General features: G+C 40.8%; 2 protein-coding genes across 2 annotated transcripts in view; both read left to right on the top strand.

Moving 5' to 3' along the window:
* LOC308609225 (uncharacterized protein) overlaps positions 1 to 6800 on the top strand; it is a 39213-nt gene extending 32413 nt beyond the window's left edge. Inside the window, exons 4-6 of the mRNA XM_081222853.1 lie at positions 313 to 412; positions 1593 to 1720; positions 6697 to 6800. The gene's annotated coding sequence lies outside the window, so the exon portion shown is untranslated. The remainder of the gene's footprint in view (positions 1 to 312; positions 413 to 1592; positions 1721 to 6696) is intronic.
* The window catches only part of PPEF1 (protein phosphatase with EF-hand domain 1), a gene marked incomplete at its 5' end in the record, with an annotated part of 153545 nt that overhangs the window by 30465 nt on the left and 98018 nt on the right, over positions 1 to 25062 (top strand). The window contains 3 exon segments of the mRNA XM_081223136.1: positions 6772 to 6850; positions 23713 to 23741; positions 23745 to 23840. Coding sequence (XP_081079262.1) covers positions 6772 to 6850; positions 23713 to 23741; positions 23745 to 23840 — 204 coding nt within the window.

Genomic DNA, 25062 nt, shown 5'->3' with positions numbered 1-25062 from the left:
GTGGCTTGCAGGCTCTAGAGTGCAGGCTCAGTAGTTGTGGCACATGGGCTTAGTTGCTCCGTGGCATGTGGGCTCTTCCGGGACCAGGGCTCGAACCCGTGTCCCCTGCATTGGCAGGCAGACTCTGAACCACTGCACCACCAGGGAAGTCCCTGTATTCGTTTTTTGATTTGTTTAAAGAAGAGCTCTCCCTGCAGAGAGCTGCAGAAATGTGAGATGTATGGAGCGTGTGTGTGTGTGTGTATGTGTGTGTGTGTAAGTATGTGTAGGGGGATGCTCCAGAGAGAGCTGGAATTGTACCTTTTCTTTCAGATCTCTGCATCCCTCACAGAGAAGTTTTTTTCTGATTTTGTTTCTCTTGAAACACTTGGGGTGAGGATAAACCTCTGCATCGGCCACGCAGAAGAAACAGGTAATATGTTTGTTTGTTCTTAGGTATTTTGGGCAAGCAGAAGTCTACATTATAAACATACATTGTGTAGCAATGGAACAGGAAATGTGTACTACTTGAAGTTTATTTTATTACTTTGCAATTTCTCAGAATGATTTTTCTCAAATATGCTGATTACAAATCAGTTGTCATCAGCTTAAAAAGGTATACAGGTGACTTTGCATTCTGAAGGGTTGTAGCCTATTTCAGATGAAGTCTATACTTGGGAAAACTCTGTGGTCACTTGGGTGAGAGCTAGAAAATGAGGGAGGGGATACTTTGAGAAACTCTTCCAGGCCCCTCATGGGTCATTGCCCACTATACAACTTCATGTTCAGAAATCTTCCTTTAGCTCCCTTGCCCTCTTGTTGACGCAGAGGACCACAGGATTTCCATCCATCTGTAAGAAATGGAAACAGAATTCCTTGCAATGTTCAAGAATTCTCTTTAGGGATTTAGTGCTTCTGTAGATTGATCAAATTGGATCCTGAAACCAAGGCACAGCTAACTTTTTGGTGGACAGACATTTTTGTTCTTTAAGCATGAAACAGAATGTTCTGCCACTGTTCGGCTGTGCCATGGAGTCTGATATTTAATTTCTTTCTTTTTTTTTTTTTTTTCTTTTGCGGTACGCGGGCCTCTCACTGCTGTGGACTCTCCCGTTGTGGAGCACAGGCTCCGGACGTGCAGGCTCAGCGGCCATGACTCACGGGCCCAGCCGCTCTGCGGCATGTGGGATCTTCCCAGACCGGGGCACGAACCCACGTCCCCTGCATTGGCAGGCAGACTCGCAACCACTGCGCCACCCGGGAAGCCCAATATTTAATTTCTTAGTCTTAGCTTCTGCATCTCTAATACGGGAGTGATGATATCCCCTTGGAAGTTGCTGTGAAGATTAACTGGAATAATAGAAATATAAAGTACCCACTGTGCTGGGTAAATAGTGCCTTAATAAATAGTAGTGATTTTAGCTGTTATTATTATTACTGGTAAAGCATTTTCTCAGATCTTAGTGGTCTCAGGGGAAAAGAGTCCTTTTCTTTGTGAGCCTATAATTATCCCAGAACCAATAGACAGACACCTGTGGGGTTTAACCTCTGGGAGGTCCCGGACAGTGCATTCTGAAGGAAGAGATGTGAGCAAACACGTTTTGTTTCAACAGGTCAACCGCAGTGGGTACCACCCGTGCATGGCTCCTCCTAACTCATCAGCTAAGAAGAATTGCTCTTTGTTCCAGTCGGTTTTTTCCACCATTGATCTTCTCATTAGCCTTTAATACAAGTCTGTAAGGTAGGTGTTATTATCCCTATTTTCTTATGAGAAAACTGAGGTGCAGAGGAATTAATGACTAGCTGATAAGAATTTAAACTCTGGTTCGTCTGACTTCTAAACCCCAGTCTCCATTGGGCCAGCATTAGGCAGTTAGATTCATATTAGAGATGCATATTAACATCCAGAAAGCTCTGAGGAGTTCTGCAGTAAAGGAACCTGTTTAATCCTACTTCTCCTGAACTTATTTGATGGTGGGACTTTTTTTTGCGGGGGGGTCTTATTTCTAGAATCATAAACCACATAGAACTCCTCTTCCACAAACACACTTTGGAAAACCTGGCACTAGGCCTAGCTGCCTCCTGATTACAATCCTGTCTGATAGAACAACACTCACCCTCGGATACATTCTGGTGGTCAGTATCGTTTCGTCCTCTTTCTTACCCTTTCATGGACCAAGGAATAATCACCAGCTCCATCTTACAGAACTCCCTTTATTCATTTAAGACCCCACACAGGAGCAAATGCTACAGTGTTCTACTGGAAGAGTAGTGGTGGAAGGGGCCTCTCTAGAGCGGTCTGCCAGGGACTCCTCTACCTGCCTCTATGCCCCTTCGTTATCTTTAGTCTACAGACATCAGGCTGTAGAACCTCTGTTTCAATGAATGCCAAAGAGAATGCAGCAGGGTAAGCCTGAAGACGCATCTGTCCTCCATGCTTGTGTCTCACAGTCCAAGGGGGAAGAATTAGACCTACTCACCTCCCACTCTGGGGGCTGGGGTATGGTGCCAGTTGAATGACTCTGGGTTCTGGATTTGGGTTTCTTGGGGCCAGGCTGGAGTACAAATTTCTCACAAAAGTCAGCATCTGTAGGAAAAGCTGAGCTTCTAGCATGGGAAACCACACAAGTCACATCTAGAATGCCAGAGGCGGAGCAGAATCAAGGTCAAGGTGGCTGAGCCAAGGTGTGGACGTTCAATAGAGATGCACTTTGAAAGAAAATCAAGAATGAATAAGAACAACTTGGGGAGGCTGGGCTAGCACTTGGAGGGTGCTTGGAGACCAAGGTTGGGTTGGCTCCAAGGGCCATCTTTTGTTCTTTCCTTGTATTTTCACCTTGGGAAATGAATAGTGGTTAAGATGAAAAGAACTGAACAACGTCAAACAGTTCTCCCCCACTCTACCCTCCCCCCACCCCACCGCCACGCACAGTGAAAACCTTTTAGCAGAAGCCTTGGAAGACTTTCCTTCTGCAGATTGTAAGTGTGCCAGTGATGAGTCACTATTTTACGTTTATGCTTTAAAACCACCCTTGGTATATATTGGTAGGGGCAGCAGCACTGAGCAAGTTTCAAGCTGTTTTTTGCCAACATCCACCTTTTAAGTGGTTTATGTCACTGACTACGGTATCCTTGGGTCTTTGTGAATGCTGCAGAGACTACCCACCTCTTGAGCTGGAGAACTTCTTTCAGGCCCTAGGGAAATCATTTCTTCAGAGACCTCTTTAGCACACTGTTTATCTGATGCTGACAGAGGGCAGGGAGTGGAAGAAGCTTAGATTGTCCCAAATACTGGAAAATTCCCAAATCATTTTTATCAGCTTTGCACCACCCAGGGTTGTCCTCAAAGGGACATATACTGCTTACAAACGTGCGTCCCTCTCAGCCTTTGAGTGGGTGATTGCAGTCTAGGCTGGGTAGTGTATGGGAGTAGTAAGTGGCACCTGGCCTTAACCAGCTCTTGTTTTGGTGAGAATTAAAATGAGCTGACTCTTCTGTTTTGTTTTACCTGTTACCTAAGGAAATTAAATTATTATTATTATTTAATAATGTAAAAATTCTAATAGCAAATTATTTTTTTCTAATAATCCAAGAATTCTAGAACAATGCTCATTTCTTTCTATCATGATTTAAAGTTTTTCTTTAAAAATGAATATATAAGTACTACCCATTTTCTGGTTTAATAAAAGGCTTTTGTATAATCAAATAGCATGTATCTGTGCACGAAATGATGGACTAATAATTACTTTTAGCATTAATTTTTTAAAGGACCCTGGCTTAGAAATATGCATTCTCTTATTCATTCATTCATTCATTCATTGGGCATTTATCAAGCACCTGCTATGTGAAATGCACTGTGTAGGTGCCAGAGATTCAAAGAGTATTTAGAAACAAAGGTACCCATGGAGTTTACAGTCTAGCAGAAATATATTCAAGTTTGATGCTTTTTAGTTCCTAGTGAATCTTTTATATGGACTTTTGTTTGTTGTGTAATGAATTGACTGAGGAGTGGCTGAGAACCAAATGCCTTTGGAGAGAGATTGCTTTTTTTTTCTGGGAAAAAAAAATTGAGTTTGAAATATATCACTTCCTATCGTAGCATCAGTGTTGCCTACTCAGTGCCTAACTCTTATGTATTCATAAAAAGGGGTAGAAAAAAATAGCATAAAGATGGAAGCAAAGCCCAAGGGAGATATGGAGAACAGTTTTTCTCAAACTGAGATATGGGGAGTGCTTGTGTCAAAGTCCCATGAAGGGTGCACTTTTTTTTTTTTTTTTTTTTTTGCAGTACACAGGCCTCTCACTGTTGTGGCCTCTCCCGTTGCGGAGCACAGGCTCCGGACGCACAGGCTCAGCGGCCATGGCTCATGGGCCCAGCTGCTCCGTGGCATGTGGGATCTTCCCAAACCGGGGCACGAACCCGTGTCCCCTGCATCGGCAGGCGGACTCTCAACCACTGCGCCACCAGGGAAGCCCAAGGGTGCACTTTTAATTGCACATTCCCAGGCCCCCTTGGACTGCTTGAATCCAAGTATTGGCAGTAAAGCCTGGGAGTCTGCATTTTAAAATAATCTCCCCTGGTAAGTTTTGTGATACTCATATAGGAGAGCATGCATCTAGGCACTTGGAGAAACTCACCAGGACCCAATGAACTACTTCAAAGGGTGAGGAAGAACCCAGCAGACGTGTTCTCATAGGCACTGCAGATAACCTTTGAGAAATGTCTGAGAATGGAGAGAACAGAGGTGATGGGTAAATAGTGCCCCAATTTCAAAAACAAGCAGAGTAGTTGCCAGAAGCCACTGCCTTATAAGCCTGACATGACCTCTGGAAAAATTCTTTTCCAAACAGATGGAATCAAAGCATTTAGAGGAAAATGTGATGATCACTAGGCATCACCATGGGTTCCCTAGAACATTGTCTCCGGCAGAGAATGTCAAACTTTGCTGCACATTAGAATCACCTGGGGAGCTTTTAACACCGGCACCCCCCCCATGCCCAAACCCCACTCAATACCAATTACATCAGAATCTCTGGGGACGGGACCCAGGCATCACTATGTTTTAAATCCACAGGGACTAATTTGGTGAGGTGCCATCCAAGCATTGGGAGTTTTAAAAGCTCCCCAGGTGATGCTAATATGCAACAGAGTTTGACAGCCAGTTTGTCTATATGACTTTAGACAAGGGGCTTGGTTTTCTTGCACTTTGTGTAAATTCTGGGTAATTTTAAAAGTCTACCACCTTTAAACGTCTATAATTCTGTTATTAAAAGTAATGGCAAACTGATTTCCTTCCTTCCTTCCTTTCTTCCTCCTTCCTTCCTTCTTCTCTTCCTCCTCCTCCTCTTTTTCTTCTGCTGCTGCTGGCTAGCCTGGAATGTCAAGGTGTCAAATTATATATCTTAATTTCATTAAAATAGCGAAATTGACTAGGACGTCTCATAGATAAGTAAGTGGATGCTTACGATGGGTAAACTTACCACCTAACTGAAGGAGTAGGAGAGTGTGAATGTAATGGGTCTGTAGTAACCCTAGAGACTGGTCTGGAGTGGAATGCCGCAAGGGTTTTCTGCCCTTGGAGCTGACCCTGTTAACATTTTTTACCCCTGATGTAGATAAGAGAGATATGTAAGAAATGCCTATCAAATTTGGAAATCACCCAAAGTTTAGGAGGGTTAATTAATTCAATACATAATAGAATCAAGCCTAACTCTGATCAGAAATCTGTTTATTAAGGTTATTGTTGTTTTAAAAATATTTCCATAATTCAGATATTTTGCTCATTTTGTTTTGCCCCTTTCTTTCATTGAGTCGCAATCTTGCAGCGTTTAGTGTAGTACTAACGGAAAAATAGGCATGCCTGGCAGAGTCCCAAGTCAGTTCTTTGACTTTGTTACTGTCACGAAATGCGAATAGATTAGCACAGGCTGGTTTGGAGCATCATGAAATAAAGGACACATCACCCTAAAAAGGCATGAGGTGGGATTACTACAGAAAGGAATTTTGTTGAAAACTCCCATGGGGTGATTGTGGAAGATCCAATGTAACAGTCTCAGCTGAGCCATCGGGAGGCCTGGCGAGTGCGAGGGCAGACTTTGGAGGGGCCTCAGAATGCCTGGAGAGCTTGTTTGAAAAGGGAACTTCCTGGATTCTGATGCTTTAGTTTCTGGGGAGGCCTTGAAGCCTCCTTTTTTTTTTTTAAATAAGTGCCCTGACTGATTCTGAGAAATAGTGTCAAAGAACTCATTTTGACTTGAATTTTGGCATAGTTGTATAAATGTTGTTGTTGTCTCATAGCCATTCTCCAATTTGTGTTTTTAAAAGCCCAGATAGATTTAACTATTTTGAGCTTAAAAGCAAAACAGTTAAATTATGTCACATCCTTCATATCCCATTCCCTATATTTCAATTAGAAAATTGTATGATCTTACATTTCCATTTTTCTTTTCATTTTAATGCTTTATTTTATAGAGTATTGATCTGACCTAGACAAGGGGAACATGTAATTTATGTGTTGCAGAAAAGCAATCTATAGCTGCTCTGTTGCTGCTTCTGTGTTTTGGAAAATAAACCGGGATTAGACTATGTCTGACCACTTTCCATATCATATGATGAACAGCAGTTGAGAAGAAGCGTAAAATGAATCCTGCTGAGCAGCCCTTAGATACCTTGTTAACGGCCGCTTTCCTCCCTCCCTCGTGTGTCTTCCTCATCAGGATCTGTGACCGAAGTGGATCAGTCAGGAGGGGCTCCTCGCAGAGTAAAGGGAAGCACTTTTCACCCTGTTTTAGAGTGAGAAGTTGATTCATGATTTACAAGACATGGGCTGTGGCACTTCGTCTTCAGTGAAAGACAAGGAATCTGAGAAAGGTGAGTGCTAGGAGTGTGCCTGTCTTCCTGGATGAAAAGGGGAGAGTGAGCTGGATTCACCCTCCACCCCTTTCTCATTTACACACACAGTTCTCAAGCTGCCCAGAGTGATTTTGCACGAGGCATCATCACTTGAACTGAAGGTTAAATATTGGGATAACATTGGAAACTACCTTTAGGAAGATGTAGCTTTGAATTTATGATGTGCCATAAAGTATTATCTGAGAGATATTTTATGTTTGATTTGATTTCAGTTGAAAAGGTACCAATATAAAATCTCAATTTAAAACTCAGTGGCAGGGAACAAGAAAGCCTCTCTGTAAATTTATATGTTTATTCAGTACATTTATAAATAGCTCTATCCATACCTATGTGACATTTGGTAGCATCATTGAATTTTTATTAGATTTTATAACTCGATCAGATTTTTTATAGCTATTCAGTACAGAACTTCATGAGATTTGCTTCATGTTTTTAGAATATTCTACGGGGAATTTGAGAAATGCTAGATTATCTGCTTCCTGAAAAGTGTGTTGTTTCTAAATAGATGATGTGCCCCCCACTACCCCCATGTAATTATAGAGGCTTCAGTATTTCCTTTGTTTATTTTGTACTGCTGTTCTTTCTCATAGATACTAGAAGCTAGTTGAAACTCACTTGAGTGTTTAACGGACATAGTCTACACATGCAAATTAAACCAGAAACAAACAAGCGGGGGTGCTTGTGTGAATAACTTGCTTTTAAACTCCATTCCTTTGTTATCTAGGTTATAGATAATTTTTCCAATTTTTGTTCCACATCTTGGTTTTAGCAGTTTACTCAGGCTTAAGATGCAGAGTTTAGGATACAGAGTATTCTATTCTAATTAGTGTGGAATGTTTTCCTTTGGTAATCAAATGTTGGTCTCCCTCCCAGCTGACTTGTGCCAGTGAGTTAGCAAGTTAATCTCTGACAGTGGGGCAACAGGAGATGCACTAACACTTTCAGATCTGTAAGCATGTCATGAAATAAATCTTTCAAAAGCTCCAACTGAACTAATTCCATGGTAGTAATTTATTATGAGAGTAATTCTCTTTTTATATCTAAGATTACCCAGAGTTTTAAAAATTTAGCCAAATTTCTTAGGTAAAAAAAAACGTAGGGCTTCCCTGGTGGCGCAGTGGTTGAGAGTCCACCTGCCGATGCAGGGGACACGGGTTCATGCCCCGGTCCGTGAAGATCCCACATGCCGCGGAGCGGCTGGGCCCGTGAGCCATGGCTGTTGAGTCTGCACGTCCGGAGCCTGTGCTCCGCAACGGGAGAGGCCACAACAGTGAGAGGCCCACATACCGCAAAAAAAAAAAAAAAAGTAAAAACGTAAACGTAAATTCTCTCTTTTTGAAATACTTTTCAGCTTTTAAAATGTTGCATGTAAGTGGGAACATGAACTTCAATTTTTGGATTGCTGTTTCTTTTAAATAATTTATTGAGGTGAAATTCATGTAACACAAAATTAACCATCTTTTTAAAAATAAATTTATTTATTTTATTTATTTATTTTTGGCTGTGCTGGGTCTTCGTAGCTACGCGGTCTTTCTTTAGTTGAGGCGTGCAGGGGCTACTCTTCGTTGCGGTGCACGGTCTTCTTATTGCAGTGGCTTCTCTTGTTGCAGAGCATGTGCTCTAGGCACACGAGCTTCAGTAGTTGTGGCACGTGGGCTCAGTAGTTGTGGCTCATGGGCTCTAGAGCGCAGGCTCAGTAGTTGTGGTGCATGGGCTTAGTTGCTCCAAGGCATGTGGGATCTTCCTGGACCAGGGCTTGAACCCTTGTGTCCTGCATTGGCAAACGGGTTCTTAACCACTGCGCCACCAGGGAAGCCCAAAATTAACCATCTTAAAAGGAACAGTTCAGTGCCATTTATACAAAATTGTGTAACCACCACTTCTATCTAGTTCTTGAACATTTCCATCACTCCAAAGTAAAATCCCTTATTTATTAAGCAGTTTCTCCCTGTTTCCTCTTCCCCCAGCACCTGGCAACCACCCATCTGTATTCTTTTTCTATGAATTTACCTGTTCTGGACATGTCATGTAAATAGAATCATACTCGATGTGACCCTTTTGTCTGGCTTCTTTTACTTAGCATAATGTTTTTGAGGTTCATCCGTGTTGTAGCATGTATCAGTACTTCATTCATTTTTAAGGCTGGATAATATTTCACCATATGAATATATCTCATTTTTTAGTTCATTCATTTGATGGACATCTGGGTTTTTTCCACCTTTTTGGCTACTGTGAATAGTGTTGCTATGCACACGAGTGTACGTGTACTTATTTGAGTCCCTGTTTTCAATTCTTTTGGGTATATACCTAGTAGTAGGAATTACAGGGTCATATGGTAATTTTGTGGTTAACTTTTTGAGGAAATGCCAAGCTGTTTTCCTGGATTACTTTTTAATAATAGCAGCTTTATTATTCACATACTACACAATTCACCAGTTTAAAGTGTAAACTTCAGTGAATTTTTGGTATATTCATAGAGCCGTACAACCATCACCACAGTCAGTTTTAGAACATTTTCATCCCCCGCCCCCAAAACCATTAGCAGTTACTCTCCTACCCTATACCTCCCCAGCCCTAGGTAATCACAAATCTACTTTCTGTCTCTATAGATTTGAGCTGTTCTGGACATTTCATATAAATGTAATCAGACAATATGGAGTCTTTCGTGTCTGACTTCTTTTTTTTTTTTTTTGCGGTACGTGGGTCTCTCACTGCTGTGGCCTCTCCCGTTGCGGAGCACAGGCTCCGGTCACGCATGGCCTCATGGCCTGCTCAGCGGCCATGGCTCACACGCCCAGCCGCTCTGTGGCATGTGGGATCTTCCCGGACCGGGGCACGAATCCGTGTCCCCTGCATCGGCAGGCGGACTGTCAAGCACTGCGCCACTGGGGAAGCCCCTACATTATTCTTAATTTGCTTTTTCATATATATATATATATCAGGGACAAGATTTCTAACCAAGGTGGAAATTAAAAGATTTCTATGTTCTGGACTTAGAGCTGTTTTCCTTTGGAAGATTTTGGTAAATCCTTTCACAAAGGTTTTAGGAGATTTTTCTTTCCTTCTGGGTGCATAGTTTCATTTTGGTTTAGTGGAGGACACCTAAAAAAAATATTCCTATCAGACTCTGAATATCAGCTTCCAGTTTCTGACCAACTTTTGACCACAGAGCTACTTTAAAAAAAAATCCTTTTAAATATCTTGTCAGTTTTCAGTTGGGACAAGCGGTAAATATTTCTGGTAGTATTGAACAACCCCTTGCACTTAAGAGGCATCCCCAAAGAAGGTGCAAAAACTATTTTATTTTCTTCTCTTTTTGGGTACTACAGACAGAGATCTGGGAGAGCTGACTCTGGTAAGAATTCTCACCCTTAGCTGGCTTCTGCCAGTTTTCCCAGGATCCCATTTGCAGGCTCCGAGGGGGGTTTAAAGTAGAGGGTGTAGCTCCAGTATCTACCAGATGTCAAGGTTTTTCATTAATTTAATTTTAGTTTCCCTTAGCTGCTTAAGGGAATAACATAGCAGTTTACCATAAAGTCCCTCAGAGTCTCATCATCTCTGAGAGGGGGTCCATATGGGGGCCCTCCTTCAAGGGTAGATATGGGGGTATATGTAAGGCCTATAACTTGGCAGACTTTCATTTATGGTCTTGTAGTCTCTTTAGGAAAGACAATTTAGACTGAGGATTACTAGAATGAGTACTCAAATAAAGGACGATAGAGGCGAGTAGTAAAAGTTGTGTCTGTCTTGCAGTCTTTTGTCTTAGGTACCTCTTGTGTCTTTAATTTTTCATTAGACTTTTTCAATGAATTTTTTCAATGATGCTATTCAGGGGTCCTGAAGCCTTTTGGAAGGTTCTACGTACCAATTAAAATAGATGTCCCATTCAGTTTGTTTAATTTGGGAACCCTACTTTCAACTGCACTTCATTTTTTTTTCCTTATTAGTCATCCATTTTATACACATCAGTGTATCCATGTCAATCCCAATCTCCCAATTCATCCTACCCCCCCACCCCCCACGGCTTTCCCCCCTTGGTGTCCATACGTTTTTCCTCTACTTCTGTATCTCAATTTCTGCTCTGCAAACCAGTTCATCTGTACCATTTTCTAGGTTCCACATATATGCGTTAATATACCATATTTGTTTTTCGCTTTCTGATTTACTTCACTCTGTATGACAGTCTCTAGATGCATCCACGTCTCTACAAATGACCCAAATTCATTCCTTTTTATGGCTGAGTAATAGTCCATCGTATATATGTACCACATCTTTTTTTTTTTTTTTTTTTTGGCGGTACGCGGGCCTCTCATTGTCGTGGCCTCTCCCGTTGCGGAGCACAGGCTCCGGACACGCGGGCTCAGTGGCCATGGCTCACGGGCCCAGCCGCTCCGTGGCACGTGGGATCTTTCCGGACCAGGGTACGAACCTGTGTCCCCTGCATCAGCAGGCGGACTCTCAACCACTACGACACCAGGGAAGCCCATGTTGGAAGATTTTTAATCACAGTTTCAATTTCATTACTTGTGATTGGTCTGTTCATATTTTCTATTTCTTCCTGGTTCAGTCTTGGAAGGTTATATCTTTCTAAGAATTTGTCCATTTCTTCCAGGTTGTCCATTTTATTAGCATAGAGTTGCTTGTAGTAGTCTCTTAGGATGCTTTGTATTTCTACAGTGTCTGTTGTAACTTCTCCTTTTTCATTTCTAATTTTATTGATTTGAGCCCTCTCCCTCTTTTGTTTTTTTTTTGCAGTACACGGGCCTCTCACTGTTGTGGCCTCTCCCGTTGCGGAGCACAGGCTCCAGATGCGCAGGCTCAGCGGCCATGGCTCACGGGCCTAGCCGCTCCGCGTCATGTGGGATCTTCCCAGACCGGGGCACGAACCCGTGTCCCCTGCATCGGCAGGTGGACTCTCAACCACTGCGCCACCAGGGAAGCCCTCCCTCTTTTTCTTGATGAGTCTGGCTAATGGTTTATCAATTTTATCTTCTCAAAGAACCAGCTTTTAGTTTTATTGATCTTTGCTATTGTTTTCTTTGTTTCTATTTCATTTATTTCTGCTCCGATCTTTATGATTTCTTTCCTTCTGTTAACTTCGGGTTTTGTTTGTTCTTCCTTCTCTACTTCCTTTAGGTGTAAGGTTAGATTGTTTATTTGAGATTTTTCTTGTTTCTTGAGGTAGGCTTGTATAACTATAAACTTCCCTCATAGAACTGCTTTTCCTGGGGCTTCCCTGGTGGCACAGTCCGTGTACTGCAAAAAAAAAAAAAAAAAAAAAAAAATGAAAGAAAAAAAAAAAAAACCTGCTTTTCCTGCATCCCATAGGTTTTGGATTGTCGTGTTTTCATTGTCATTTGTCTCTAGGTAGTTTTTGATTTCCTCTTTGATTTCTTCAGTGATCTCTTGGTTATTTAGTAACATATTGTTTAGCCTCGATGTGTTTGTGTTTTTTACGTTGTTTTCTCTGTAATTGATTTCTAATCTCATAGCGTTGTGGTCAGAAAAGATGCTTGATATGATTTCAATTTTCTTAAATTTACTGAGGCTTGATTTGTGACCCAAGATGTGATCTATCCTGGAGAATGTTCCATGCGCACTTGAGAAGAACGTGTAATCTGCTGTTTTTGGATGGAATGTCCTATAAATATCAATTAAATTTATCTGGTCCATTGTGTCATTTAAAGCTTCTGTTTTCTTATTTATTTCCATTTTGGTCCATTGGTGTAAGTGAGGTGTTAAAGTCTCCCACTATTATTGTGTTCCTGTCGATTTCCTCTTTTATAGCTGTGAGCAGTTGCCTTAAGTATTGAGGTGCTCCTATGTTGGGTGCATGTATATTTATAATTGTTATATCTTTTTCTTGGATTGATCCCTTTGATCATCATGTAGTGTCCTTCCTTGTCTCTTGTAACATTCTTTATTTTACAGTCTGTTTTATCTGATGTGAGTATTGCTACTCCAGCTTGCTTTCGATTTCCATTTGCATGGAATATCTTTTTCCATCCCCTCACTTTCAGTCTGTATGTGTCCCTAGGTGTGAAGTGAGTCTCCTGTAGACAGCATATATATGGGTCTTGTTTTTGTATCCATTCATCAAGCCTGTGTCCTTTGGTTGGAGCATTTAATCCACTCACGTTTAAGGTAATTATCGATATGTATGTTCCTATGACCATTTTCTTAATTGTTTTGGGTTTGTTTTTGTAGGTCCTTTTCTTCTCTTGTGTTTTCCACTTAGAGAATTTCCTTTAGCATTTGTTGTAGAGCTTGTTTGGTGGTGCTGAATTCTCTTAGCTTTTGCTTGTCTGTAAAGCTTTTGATTTCTCCATCAAATCTGAATGAGATCCTTACCTGGTAGAGTAATCTTGGTTGTAGGTTCTTCCCTTTCATCACGTTAAGTATATCATGCCACTCCCTTCTGGCTTGTAGAGTTTCTGCTGAGAGATCAGCTGTTAACCTTATGGGAGTTCCCTTGTATGTTATTTGTCGTTTTTCCCTTGCTGCTTTCAATAATTTTTCTTTGTCTTTAATTTTTGCCAGTTTGATTACTATGTGTCTTGGCATGTTTCTCCTTGGGTTTATCCTGTATGGGACTCTCTGCACTTCCTGGACTTGGGTAGCTATTTCCTTTCCCATGTTAGGGAAGTTTTCGACTATAATCTCTTCAAATATCTTCTCGGGTCCTTTCTCTCTCTCTTGTCCTTCTGGGACCCCTATAATGTGAATGTTGTTGCCTTTAATGTTGTCCCAGAGCTCTCTTAGGCTGTCTTCATTTCTTTTCATTCTTTTTTCTTTATTCTGTTCCGCAGCAGTGAATTCCACCATTCTGTCTTCCAGGTCACTTATTTGTTCTTCTGCCTCAGTTATTCTGCTATTGATTCCTTCTAGTGTAGTTTTCATTTCAGTTATTATATTGTTCATCTCTGTTTGTTTGTTCTTTAATTCTTCTAGATGTTTGTTAAACATTTCTTGCCTCTTCTCGATCTTTGCCTCCATTCTTTTTCCGAGGTCCTGGATCATCTTCACTATCATTATTCTGAATTCTTTGTCTGGAAGGTTGCCTATCTCCACTTCATTTAGTTGTTTTTCTGGGGTTTTATCTTGTTCCTTCATCTGGTACATAGCCCTCTGCCTTTTCATCTTGTCCATCTTTCTGTGAATGTGTTTTAGGTTTCACAGGCTGCAGGATTGTAGTTCTTCTTGCTTCTGCTGTCTGCCCTCTGGTGGATGAGGCTATCTAAGAGGCTTGTGGAAGTTTCCTGATGAGAGGGACTGGTGGTGGGTAGAGCTCTCAACTGCAGTTCTTAAATGATCTTTTCTAATTGTAATGTTCCTCTTAATGGCCATTGTAATTTCCCTGAGGGCCAGTAGCAGTTTGGTAAGATCCTTAGCTGCAAATGAAGTTCAATCCACATTTTTGTCCAGCCATATTTAGGTGCAAATGGAGTACAACACACTTTTCTGTTGGCCGTATTTTGGGGCCCCTAACCTGATGGTTATCAAGCTAAGTTCCCAGGATGCAAAGCAATGATCTTGTCTAATTCTAGACTGTTTTTAGTAAGATTTTGTCATTTTTGTAGATATTTATAACTTCCTGGATCACAGTTTCTTTTTTTTAATTTAAAAAAATTTTTTAATTAATTAATTTATTTTTGGCTGTGTTGGGTCTTTGTTGCTGCGCACGGGGTTTCTCTAGTTGTGGTGTGTGGGGGCTACCCTTTGTTGCGGTGCATGGGCTTCTCATTGCGGTGGCTTCCCTTGTTGTGGAGCACAGGCTCTAGGTGCGTGGGCTTCAGCAGTTGTGGCACGTGGGCTCAGTAGTTGTGCCTCACGGGCTCTAGAGTGCAGGCTCAGTAGCTGTGGCGCATGGGCTTATTTGCTCCGAGGCATGTGGGATCTTCCTGGACCAGGGCTTGAACCCGTGTCCCCTGCATTGGCAGGCGGATTCTTAACCACTGCGCCACCAGGGAAGCCCTGGATCACAGTTTTTAGACATAAAATAAGCATATGTGTCAGAATGTGGCACACTTAACTCCTTAGAACTTAAGGATCCCGGTTATTATTATTAATTTATTTTTAGCTAAACCTTTGGGTCTCTCAGAGCCAAACTAATAGCTAAGACGGATATGCTGCTGGGTTGCAGATTGTGTGGTGTTTTACAGTGTAACTTGTTGCACAGAAATTTTCTTGAGGTTGGTGGGCAACCTCGTGTCAATCTGACCCATTCAGTGGCCACCTTATCCTAACACAGGAGTCTTTTAGAGTTAGGTGGCAAGCGCTCTAACAGCTTTCAAAGTGCTAGACTCGTGTCCATCAATTTTTGCAGCTTTTTTTGGCTTCTAAGATTCCCATTAGCAGTAGCCTTTATCTACACAAAACAAGACAAACATATACTTCAGCACACCAGCGGTAACCAAGAGATGTTACTGTGGACTGGCCAGGAGAAAGCGCTGTGTGCACCACCAGCAATTCCCAAATTGGAACTGGGGAAAGCAGTGAACCAGCAGACCCCCAAAATGAAGACTGTGGACTGCACTGGGTTTCCAAAAAGGGGTAATATGTACTGGAAAGCCAGTTAGACCAGGAGCTTCCTGCAAAGAGAGCAGAACTCAGAATTGAGAGGAAATTACCCACAGCCCTCAGAAATGGTGAGAAAGAGAAATCAGAAGTGTTCATGGGTACCACACCTTTGTTTCTCATTGTAGCTGAAGACATCAGAAGTCTCCTTCAGTCCTGCCGGTGCTGCCACGAAATCTGTTAAAGAAACAAAATTCAACGGTGTAAATTTGAAGATCTAATTGGCTTTATTCAGTGATTCATGAATGGGGCAGCATCCCATCCAGAAAACAGAAAGGAGCTTCAAAAAGCTGCAGAAAAGGAGAGGTTTTTAAAGGCAGAAAGGGGTAAGATAGGGAAGTCATAAACGGAAAGAAAGGAATATTTCAGGCAACGTCACCTTCCTTTGCGGGAAGACAAGGGTCTGTCAGGTTGATTACCTCACTAGTGCTGGCCAGGAAATTCTAGACTGGTTAAGATTACACTCCTAGGAGAGGCTGGAAAATACAATTAGGTTACGTATTAAGCTCCACTGACATGGAGCTTAGCACAAGTGACTCCATTTTGGGCCTGTTGTCTCTTTTTTAGCAAAACAAAATATTTATTTACTTCTTGGAATAACATCTAGTTAACCTAGCTGTTTAAAAAATCTAATAATCAAACCATTCATAACTGCCCGAGGGATCCCCTCCCTTCACCCCCAGCCCTGTGTTCCCCCAGCCTCCTCTTTCCTAGTGTAACTCCTTTACAATGCTGCATATTTAAATTTGGGACTTTCATGGAAAAACTATGAACACCACCGTTTCCTTCGTCTTTGTTGTTCTCTAAAGAATTTTCTGAAAGAAAATTTAGAGGAGCCCTTGCCATCCTTCTTGTTATTGTGTTGGAGGATTCTTGGTTATAAGTGCCATCAAACAGTCTTTCCTGGCACTGTGTAGTCTAGCAGAGATCCCTGTGAGCTGGGACCTCCTTCATTTTCCCCTTCAGTGAAATGGGACATCAGATAAGATGTTCTTTAAAGTTCTTGTCGCTCACAGGACTATGAGTGTACTCTGTAGCTGCAGGTGCATGTGTAGGAGTGAGGGGCATTGCTGTCTCCCTTCTGCCTCCCACCTCCCTGAGCTGATACTTCATTAACATTTTAACAGGTTCTAGTGCCTTTCCTCTTTTCTCCTTTTTTTTTTTTTTTTTTTTGAGTAGGGGGTTTGACCATTCTGCTTTGTTTTTCCCCCAACATCTTATTTTTAAAAATTGCAAACCTTCAGAGAAGATGAAAGAATAATACAATGAATACCCCATGCACTTTACCTAGATTCACGTTGTTAACTTTACCATTCTCTCTCTCCCTCTCTCTCGCTCTCTCTTCCTTCTTTCTCTCCAGCTCCATTTCCCTCTCTATTTGAAAGTTGCAGACATTAGATATTAACCTCTGTATACTTTAGCATTAATGTCCTAAAAAGAGGGATATTCTCTTCCATAACTACAATACTATATTACACTGAAAAATTTCAAATTAATAGAGTAATGTTCTCTAACATATAGTTCATATTCCGAATTTCCCAGTTGTGCAGAATTGCCCTTTGTAACTGTGTTTTCCTTCCCTTTGGAAGAAGAGCTTTCCCTAGCCCTCTTGTCCCCTCCAGTCACTCTGCTCTTTCTCCTCCCTTTCAGAGAGCTTGCTCCTGAAGCGTGTGTTCACACCGCTGTCTCCTACCTTCTCATTTATCCCATCCTGTGGAATATGGATTTAGACAGGTTCTTGAATGACCTTGAAATCCCATGGAGCATTTTCAGTACTTACTTTGCTTGACTTCCTGGCAGCACCTGGCACTCCTGTACATTCCCGTCTTAAAATACTCACGGCCCTTAGCTTCAGTGACAGCATCTGCTCCTGGTTTCCTTTTATGTCTCTGTTTTAACTGTTTATGAGGGCTCTATTTTCTCCCAACTTTTAAATATTGCGGTTCCTCTGGGTTCCTCTTGGCCCTCTCATTTTGTCACTCTCATGCTCTCCTTGGGTGACTTTACTCCCATGGCTTTAATTATCATCAGTATGCCAAAACTGCCATATCTTTTTTTTTCAGCCCACATCATATACTATAATCCCTAGTTTGTTGGCATCAATTGGGAATCATTTTAAACAAGTACTTTTCTTTGTAAAAGGAGACTGCTTTCTTCATCTGAAATTATGATCCCTCTCAACAGCAATTTTTAGTTAATTACTCACTTTTTTTTTTTTTAATTTTTATTTATTCATTTATTTATTTATTCATTTATTTATGGCTGTGTTGACTCTTCGTTTCTGTGCAAGGGCTTTCTCTAGTTGTGGCAAGTGGGGGCCACTCCTCATCGCGGTGCGTGGGCCTCTCACTATTGAGGCCTCTCGTTGCGGAGCACAAGCTCCAGACGCACAGGCTCAGTATTTGTGGCTCACGGGGCTAGTTGCTCCGCGGCATGTGGGATCTTCCCAGACCAGGGCTCGAACCCGTGTCCCCTGCATTGGCAGGCAGATTCTCAACCACTGCGCCACCAGGGAAGCCCTAATTACTCACTTTTTAATATGATAATGTGTTGGCCTTGAGGTTTATATAGGATTGATACTACAGACACATTTATTGCCTACATGAAACAGGCAAACAAAAAGCCAAACATCCTTTTTGTTCCTTATACCAATTAAATTCATCTTCATCTTTTTCTCTGTTTGCTTTGTGATTAATCCACCTCTGCTTTAGAAATGTCAAGTATTATTAGACTCTGACATGGACTATTTAGATATCCACTCTAGAATCATGAGCCTTTAGAAGGTAGAAAGTACTGCTGAAAATATATGAAGTCCCACCTCTTTATTTTTTTACCAGATTCCAGCCTTGACTAGATAATTCACAAAGAAGCCAGCCTTACAGTTGGATCCTGTTAATTATTAGAAAATCCTGTTACAGACAGACACATATCGATTCAGTGTAAGAAAGAGCAGTACCTCAGCCCCAATTGCCAGTTTTAGGTATGCCTTGTTTTATTGCACCTTGCTTTCTTGTGCTTCACAGATATTGTATTTTTTACAAATTGAAGGTTTGTGGCAACCCTGTTCGCACCGTTTTTCCAACAGCATTTGCTCACTTTGTATCTCTGTGTCACATTTTGGTAATTCTCACAGTATTTTCAACTTTTTCATTTTATTATATTTGTTATGATGATCTGTGATCAGCGATCCTTGATGTTACTATTGTAATTGTTTTGACATTTTTTTTAGCAATGAAGTATTTTTTAATTAACGTATGTACATTTTTTTAGACATAATGCTATTGCATACTTAGTAGGCTACAATATAGTATAAACATAGCTTTTATATGCACTGGGAAACAAAAAAATTCATGTGACTCTTTATTGCATTATTCATTTTGTTGTGGTGGTCTGAAACCTAACCTGAAATATCTCCAAGGTATGCCTGTATTTCCCGTAATCAGAACACTTTTCTACATGATTATGGCTTTATACTGCATTACCTTTTTAGCAGCTGCAAAGGACAAAAATTTAATGCTCATTATATTTGATCTTGGGTGAATGAATGTGGCAGTATAACTCAGATTAGTAATTAATAACAAGGGAGACATAAAACAGAATTGTAGTTAAGATATTTAATTTTTTTTTCTGAGTGAGGATTAAAGGTTGTTATTGAATGGTTGAATAGAACATACTTCCTACAAGAAAATATTTTAATGGTTTAAAATGATAATAAATCTTTTACATAGCTTAATTTCTTATACAATAATAATTTTTAAAAATTTGTATTTTCACGATAGTGATTGTTTTAGAACAATCATTCACCTGCTCCACTTCAGCTGCTCATTCCCATTTCCTGGCCCCTGTGGCCACCTGGATCAGCTCCACCTCTGCGATCTTTATGATCATTATCCCATTCTCTGATCTCTCAATTTTCGTTGAAACCTCTGGACTCTAGACCCTTCCCATGTGTCTCTGTATCCCCACCCCCTCTTGTCTACACTTCCTTCCCCATCCGTTTCTCCCCATCTTCTACTGGCTATCACTTGTACCAGTTAACAGAATATACACAGTAATCATGTTTTAGGCCACTTAAAGGAGAAGTAATAGGTGAAATGTTTGTTCCTAGACCAATTGCTAGCAAACTTTGGCTACGGTTCCTTGATGGGAAAGCCAAGGATATTAGTGAATTGACTTGGATTTTTTCTACAAGGATAATTCAGATTTTTTTTTTTGAGTAGCCTTTAGAATTTGTCTTTTGTATCCAGAAGCTTCTGATTTGAGTGTTCATATTTACACATCCTATTTTGTCCTTTAATGGTTATTTTCAGCTTTGCTATAGGCTAGGTAGGCTGCAGCTGGGGCATTAAAAAAATAGAGGGATGAATTAGAGTATTTTATAATTGAAAAGAATCTTAGAGGTCACATAATCCCAAGTTATCATTGTTCACATGAGAAACCGAGGACCAGAGAGGTTAAGCGACTTGCCTGAGGTTACACAGTTGGCACCTGGTTGAGTTAGGACCAAAACGGAAATCTCCAGATTACAAATTCAGAACTTATTTTTATTATCCCATGTGGATGGGTTGGTGAGTGGGCGAGTATGTGGGTAAATAAAAAGTCAAAGTAATGACCTCTGTTTCTTGCCCTTCTCTGACTGGAAGGCTATATGTTTCTAAGAATGATAAAACTATGATCTCTTGTCATTTGGGAAAGTGATAGTTTTGTTTAAAATATCTGTCATTGTTTTGGAGGCTGGACCCCATGCTTTCCTCTCGTTTCCCTCTTGTTTAAGAAAAACACTTTCCAGGGACAAGGATCCTATGTTGTGCCCTTGCTCTGCAGGGATGTCAGAGTTTCTGGAGGAGAGAGCCTCATAGGGTCCCTGCCTTGCTGCTCAAGAAGCAGGCTTTGTGACCATCTCATGTCTGCTGGGCATGTGCTTTGAGCTGTTTTTCCAGTGAAGTTGAAAGTCTCGCTGGGACAGACACATACTCTAGCAGATGGCAGATATCTGTAAACAAAAGTAACAGTGAAAACTGTGGTCCCAGAGTTGAGGCATACCCTATTCTCATCGTGCTTTGAACAGCTGAGGTAATAGATGCTTTTCCTCCTTGTTTAAAGCCTTTTGCCACTAGATGGTTCATTCTCTTTCCAGTTCATTTAAATTCATTTTAATCAGTTCTATCACACTTGTGTCTCTCTTCCTGCTTGGATATCAGGCCCCTTAAAGTTACATTAAATATTCACTCATCCTGTTGCCTCCTCAGGAGGCCTCTGATAGCAGAATTTCAAAAGCAGAGTCTTTAAATGCCTTACTGTTCTGAATATAAAACTTCTTATTTAAAGGACTGTCAAATAAACTCCTATTTAAAAAATAAAACAAAACCAAACATAAGATTCACCAATTAGCATGAAGAGAAACGCAAGACAGGAAGTTTTAACTAAACAGTAATTTCACTCATTCATTCATTCAACAAATATTTATCAAGCATCTACTATGTTCCAGGGACTGTTCCAGACTCAGGGTACACAGCAGCTAACCCAATGGACCAAAATCCCAGCCTTTATGGAGATTACATTCTAGTGAAAGGAGACAGACAGTAACAAATGAGTAAAATATATGCTATATCAGATGGTGATAAGTGCTGTGGAGGGAAAGAAGGAGATAGGCAATGGGGGATGGGTGCCATTTTACAAGGGGTGTTCAGGAAAGGCCTCATGGAGAAGGCAACGTTTGAGCCAAGACTGTGGACTCTAAGGAAGTGAGCCCTGTCCGTCCTGGTTGGCATGGCTCTTCTGCTCCTGGCTCTTGGGTTCTGAGGTGGTAACCTGTTTGTTCAGACTAGTCTGTGAATTTTTTAATGAAATATTATATATAATTAGGAAGTCTTTGAGGGTACTAGAAGTTGCTAGCCTCTCTGAACCTGAAGTTTCCTTATGTGTAACATGGAGATGATAATACTTGTGGGTACTAAATGTCTTGTAGTAGACCATTAACGTATGGTAGCTACTTTGTTCTACTGTTAATTATAGAAATAACACTAAGCTTGATTTTTTTTTTTTTTTGGTGTTGCTAATACTAAATAGAAGAGACTTTAGTGATCATTTATTCCACTACGTCATTGTGCGGACGAAGAAAGTGAGGCACAGAAAAAGATCAATAGCTCTATGGAGGTTAAGAGCTTGAGAGGTGGGTGCAATTCCTTGCTGTCCATTTCAACTTACTGGCTAAGTGCCCTTAAATAAGTTCGTCTCTCCTGGCTTCACAGTATGGCGAGGACTGACTGCAGAGATGAGTCCATTGCCTGGCCCTCAGTAAGTGTTCAGTAAATAGCCCTGGAACAGTTCCGTTGTGCTTGGTGAACAGAGCCCCTGAGCTGAGGCTTGGTTGGTCATGACAGTGACTGTCCCACAGAACAGACCTTTCAGGTGAACCTGGGCTTTGCATGATGATATGGTGCGAACACTTGAGATTTCAGACATGGTACTACCAGTTACTCACTTTGTGATATTGAACGTCACTTGTTTTCTTCTCCGTGTGGTTTTTCCCTATAAAGATAATGGTACTTGATCTTACGCCTATTTCCTGGGGTTTTCTGAGAGCTGAATAATGAAACAAGAGTCTCTGGAACCCAACAGCCTTGGAGAAGCTCATAAACACACACCCTCAGATGAATAGTGTATATTTGTTATACCACAGCAGTACTAAGCCGAGAGGCTGGATTGCTGCTTCAGAACTCAAATTGTTCTTGTTAGAGTTAACTCTTTTTTTTTTTTTTTTTTTTGTGGTACTCGGGCCTCTCACTGTTGTGGCCTCTCCCGTTGCGGAGCACAGGCTCCGGACGCGCAGGCTCAGCGGCCATGGCTCACGGGCCCAGCCGCTCATGCGGCATGTGGGATCTTCCTGGACAGGGGCACGAACCCGTGTCCCCTGCATTGGAAGGCGGACTCTCAACTACTGTGCCACCAGGGAAGCCCTAGAGTTAACTTAATTCTTATGTGCTAACTGGGAAAAATTATAGCATGAATAAAAGGAGCCAGCTGGTGTTGATTACTCGTCACTCTAAAAGTTGAGAAAGGCATAAGAGACTATATTTTAAATCTCATTCTCTCTCACCTGATTTCTTTCTTCAAAACTATGAAGCTACAGGATGGTTCAAAGGCTCCCAGCCCCAGAAGAGAGTCAGTGTGCCTGAATAGTCCACAAACAACACAATACTTGTCACTATAGTTGCCATTTATTTAGTAAATGCTTTACACTGGGCACCGGACTAAACTCTTCACCTGTAGTATCTCATTTCATCCTCATAGTAACTCTGTGAAGGAGGGAGGTGTGTTCATTTATCCATCTGTCTTTTTTCAGTTGAATCACAGGTGGAGAAGGTGGAGTGAATCATACTTCTCAGTATGTTGTACATTGTCATCATTGGTCTGCGCAAGGCCCTTTCTTATGGTAGTTAGTTCATTAGTTTACTCCCTTTTAACCATATACTCTATGCTCATTCATTCACCCACCCCCCACAAATAACCAATCTCTTATTTTTAGTATCTTTTCCTTTCTGTATATTCTTACGAAACGTATATTGTGGTTTCGTGTGCGTGTATTTTAAATTTATATAAAATGGCATCATGTTATATTCCATTCTGTCTCTAACTTTTTGATAACTGTTCTAACTGAAGCACTATATTTTGAAGACCCATCCATGTTGCTATATATCGCTTCCAGTTGTGGCATAATATTCCATGGTGTACACCCACCACAGTCACATCTTCTCCTTCCTAGCAGTGGACAGCCAGGTTGCATTGGTGTCAAACTCCTTACGGCCGCCAACAAAGAAGCATTGTATCCCCGTATGTCTCCTTTATGGACTGTGTGAGAATTGCTTCGGGGTATATAATGAAGAATGGAATTGCTACTTCATAGGGCATACATAGACTTCAAATAGTGCCAGACGAGGAAACTGAAGCTTTGAGGGTTCTAATAACTTTCCCAAAATCACATAGACAGTAGTCAGCAGAGTTGGGATTCAAATTCAGGCTCCAAAAATGCTACTCTTGATGACTGGGTCATCATTATTCCTGAGTATTTGAGACTTGAGGACATTGTACAAAAACATAAAGGAACATCTTGTTGTCTGTAGTTTTTATGTTCTTAGAACCTAGGAATCCACGTGGACTGATTTTTTCTGAAGCACTTACCTTCCCCCCATAGCTCCAGAGTAACTGTTTTTCTTTCCCTTTCGTATCCTGTGGGTCTGCAGCGCTAAAAGCTGCATTGGTCATCCAGAACTAGTACCGAGGTCATAGGGCTCAGTTGAAGACCAGACAATGCCATGCCCTCACCATCTTCCAGTCCATCGAATACGCTGATGAACAAGGCCAATTGGAGGTCTGTTTTGCAAGCTTGTCTCTTATTTTGGTAAAATGCTTCCCTTTACCCCTTTTATTGAAAGAATGAAAGTTTGAGTGCATTTTAAGCTGAGGAACCTTGGTGAAAGACTTTTATAGAAGATATAGTGACATTGTTTTGGAACTAGCTACTGAGAGAATATGATTTGGGAAGAGGATGGTGTTTTTCAGGTTTGAAGTTCATATTTTTAAGAGGGCTGCCAGATGTCTAGTTACCTAGTAAAAAATGGTCTTATTCTGTTTTTTTGGTATATGCCCTAATAGTAAAGTTGTTACTTTATGAAGTAAAAAAATTACTTTAAGGAGTTAAATAAATGGAAGAATCTCCTGGGAGCAGGGAGCACACATATGAAAATTCTAGAAGAAAATATAAATGGGTGAGGAAGGACTTTGTCGAGCTTGCAAAAGCGGTATGTAAATCCAGCTTTAATGCTTTTTAATAGAAAAAAAGTACTTTTACCAATAAAAAGATCTTGGAAAGATCTAGTATAACATATTTGTTAATGAAAAAATCAACTTGTGGAACAATATGAAGAGTTTTATCCCATATATGTGAAAGATAATGAAACATACTGTAAAAGTCTGGAAAAAGATATACAGAAAGTATTTACTGTGGTTATTTCTGGGGAGAAGCATGGTTGGTGGGTGGAAGTGGGTAGAAGGGGACTTCTCATTTTCATTCTGTATCATTTGTAGTTTTCAACAATCATATATTTATAAATTTAGCACATAATAAACATAATTAAAATAAAAATAATAAATAAAAATAATAAATATTTAAAATAATTAAAATTTCAAAAAGAATTAAAGAAATTGCTGAATTTATTCTTGGTAGCTATAAAAACTATATACTATGATTCAGTCAGGTATTCCTTTAGCAGTTCACAGCATTGACTGTCCTTTTAAGTACTGTAGAATATAGTGATGGAGACAAAGGGAGGGTGAGCTCTCAAATTGATATGCTTTGTACACAGACATTCCAGTATTAGTACATTCTTTAAATATTGAGTCTTCTTTAATAACAAATTTATTGGGATACAATTCACCCATTTAAAGTAGAAAATTCGAGCCTGAACCAAGATGGCGGAGCAGAAGGACATGCTCTCACTCCCTCTTGTGAGAACACCAGAATCACAAGTAGCTGCTGGACAGTCATTGACAGGAAGACACTGGAACTCACCAAAAAAGATGCCCCACATCCA

This window comes from Mesoplodon bidens (genome assembly GCF_964165515.1).
Source record: "Mesoplodon bidens genome assembly, chromosome: X".
Classification (NCBI taxonomy): Eukaryota; Metazoa; Chordata; class Mammalia; order Artiodactyla; family Ziphiidae; genus Mesoplodon; species Mesoplodon bidens.
The sequence above is the reverse complement of the archived record's forward strand: the minus strand, read 5'-3'. Positions and strand labels throughout refer to the sequence as shown.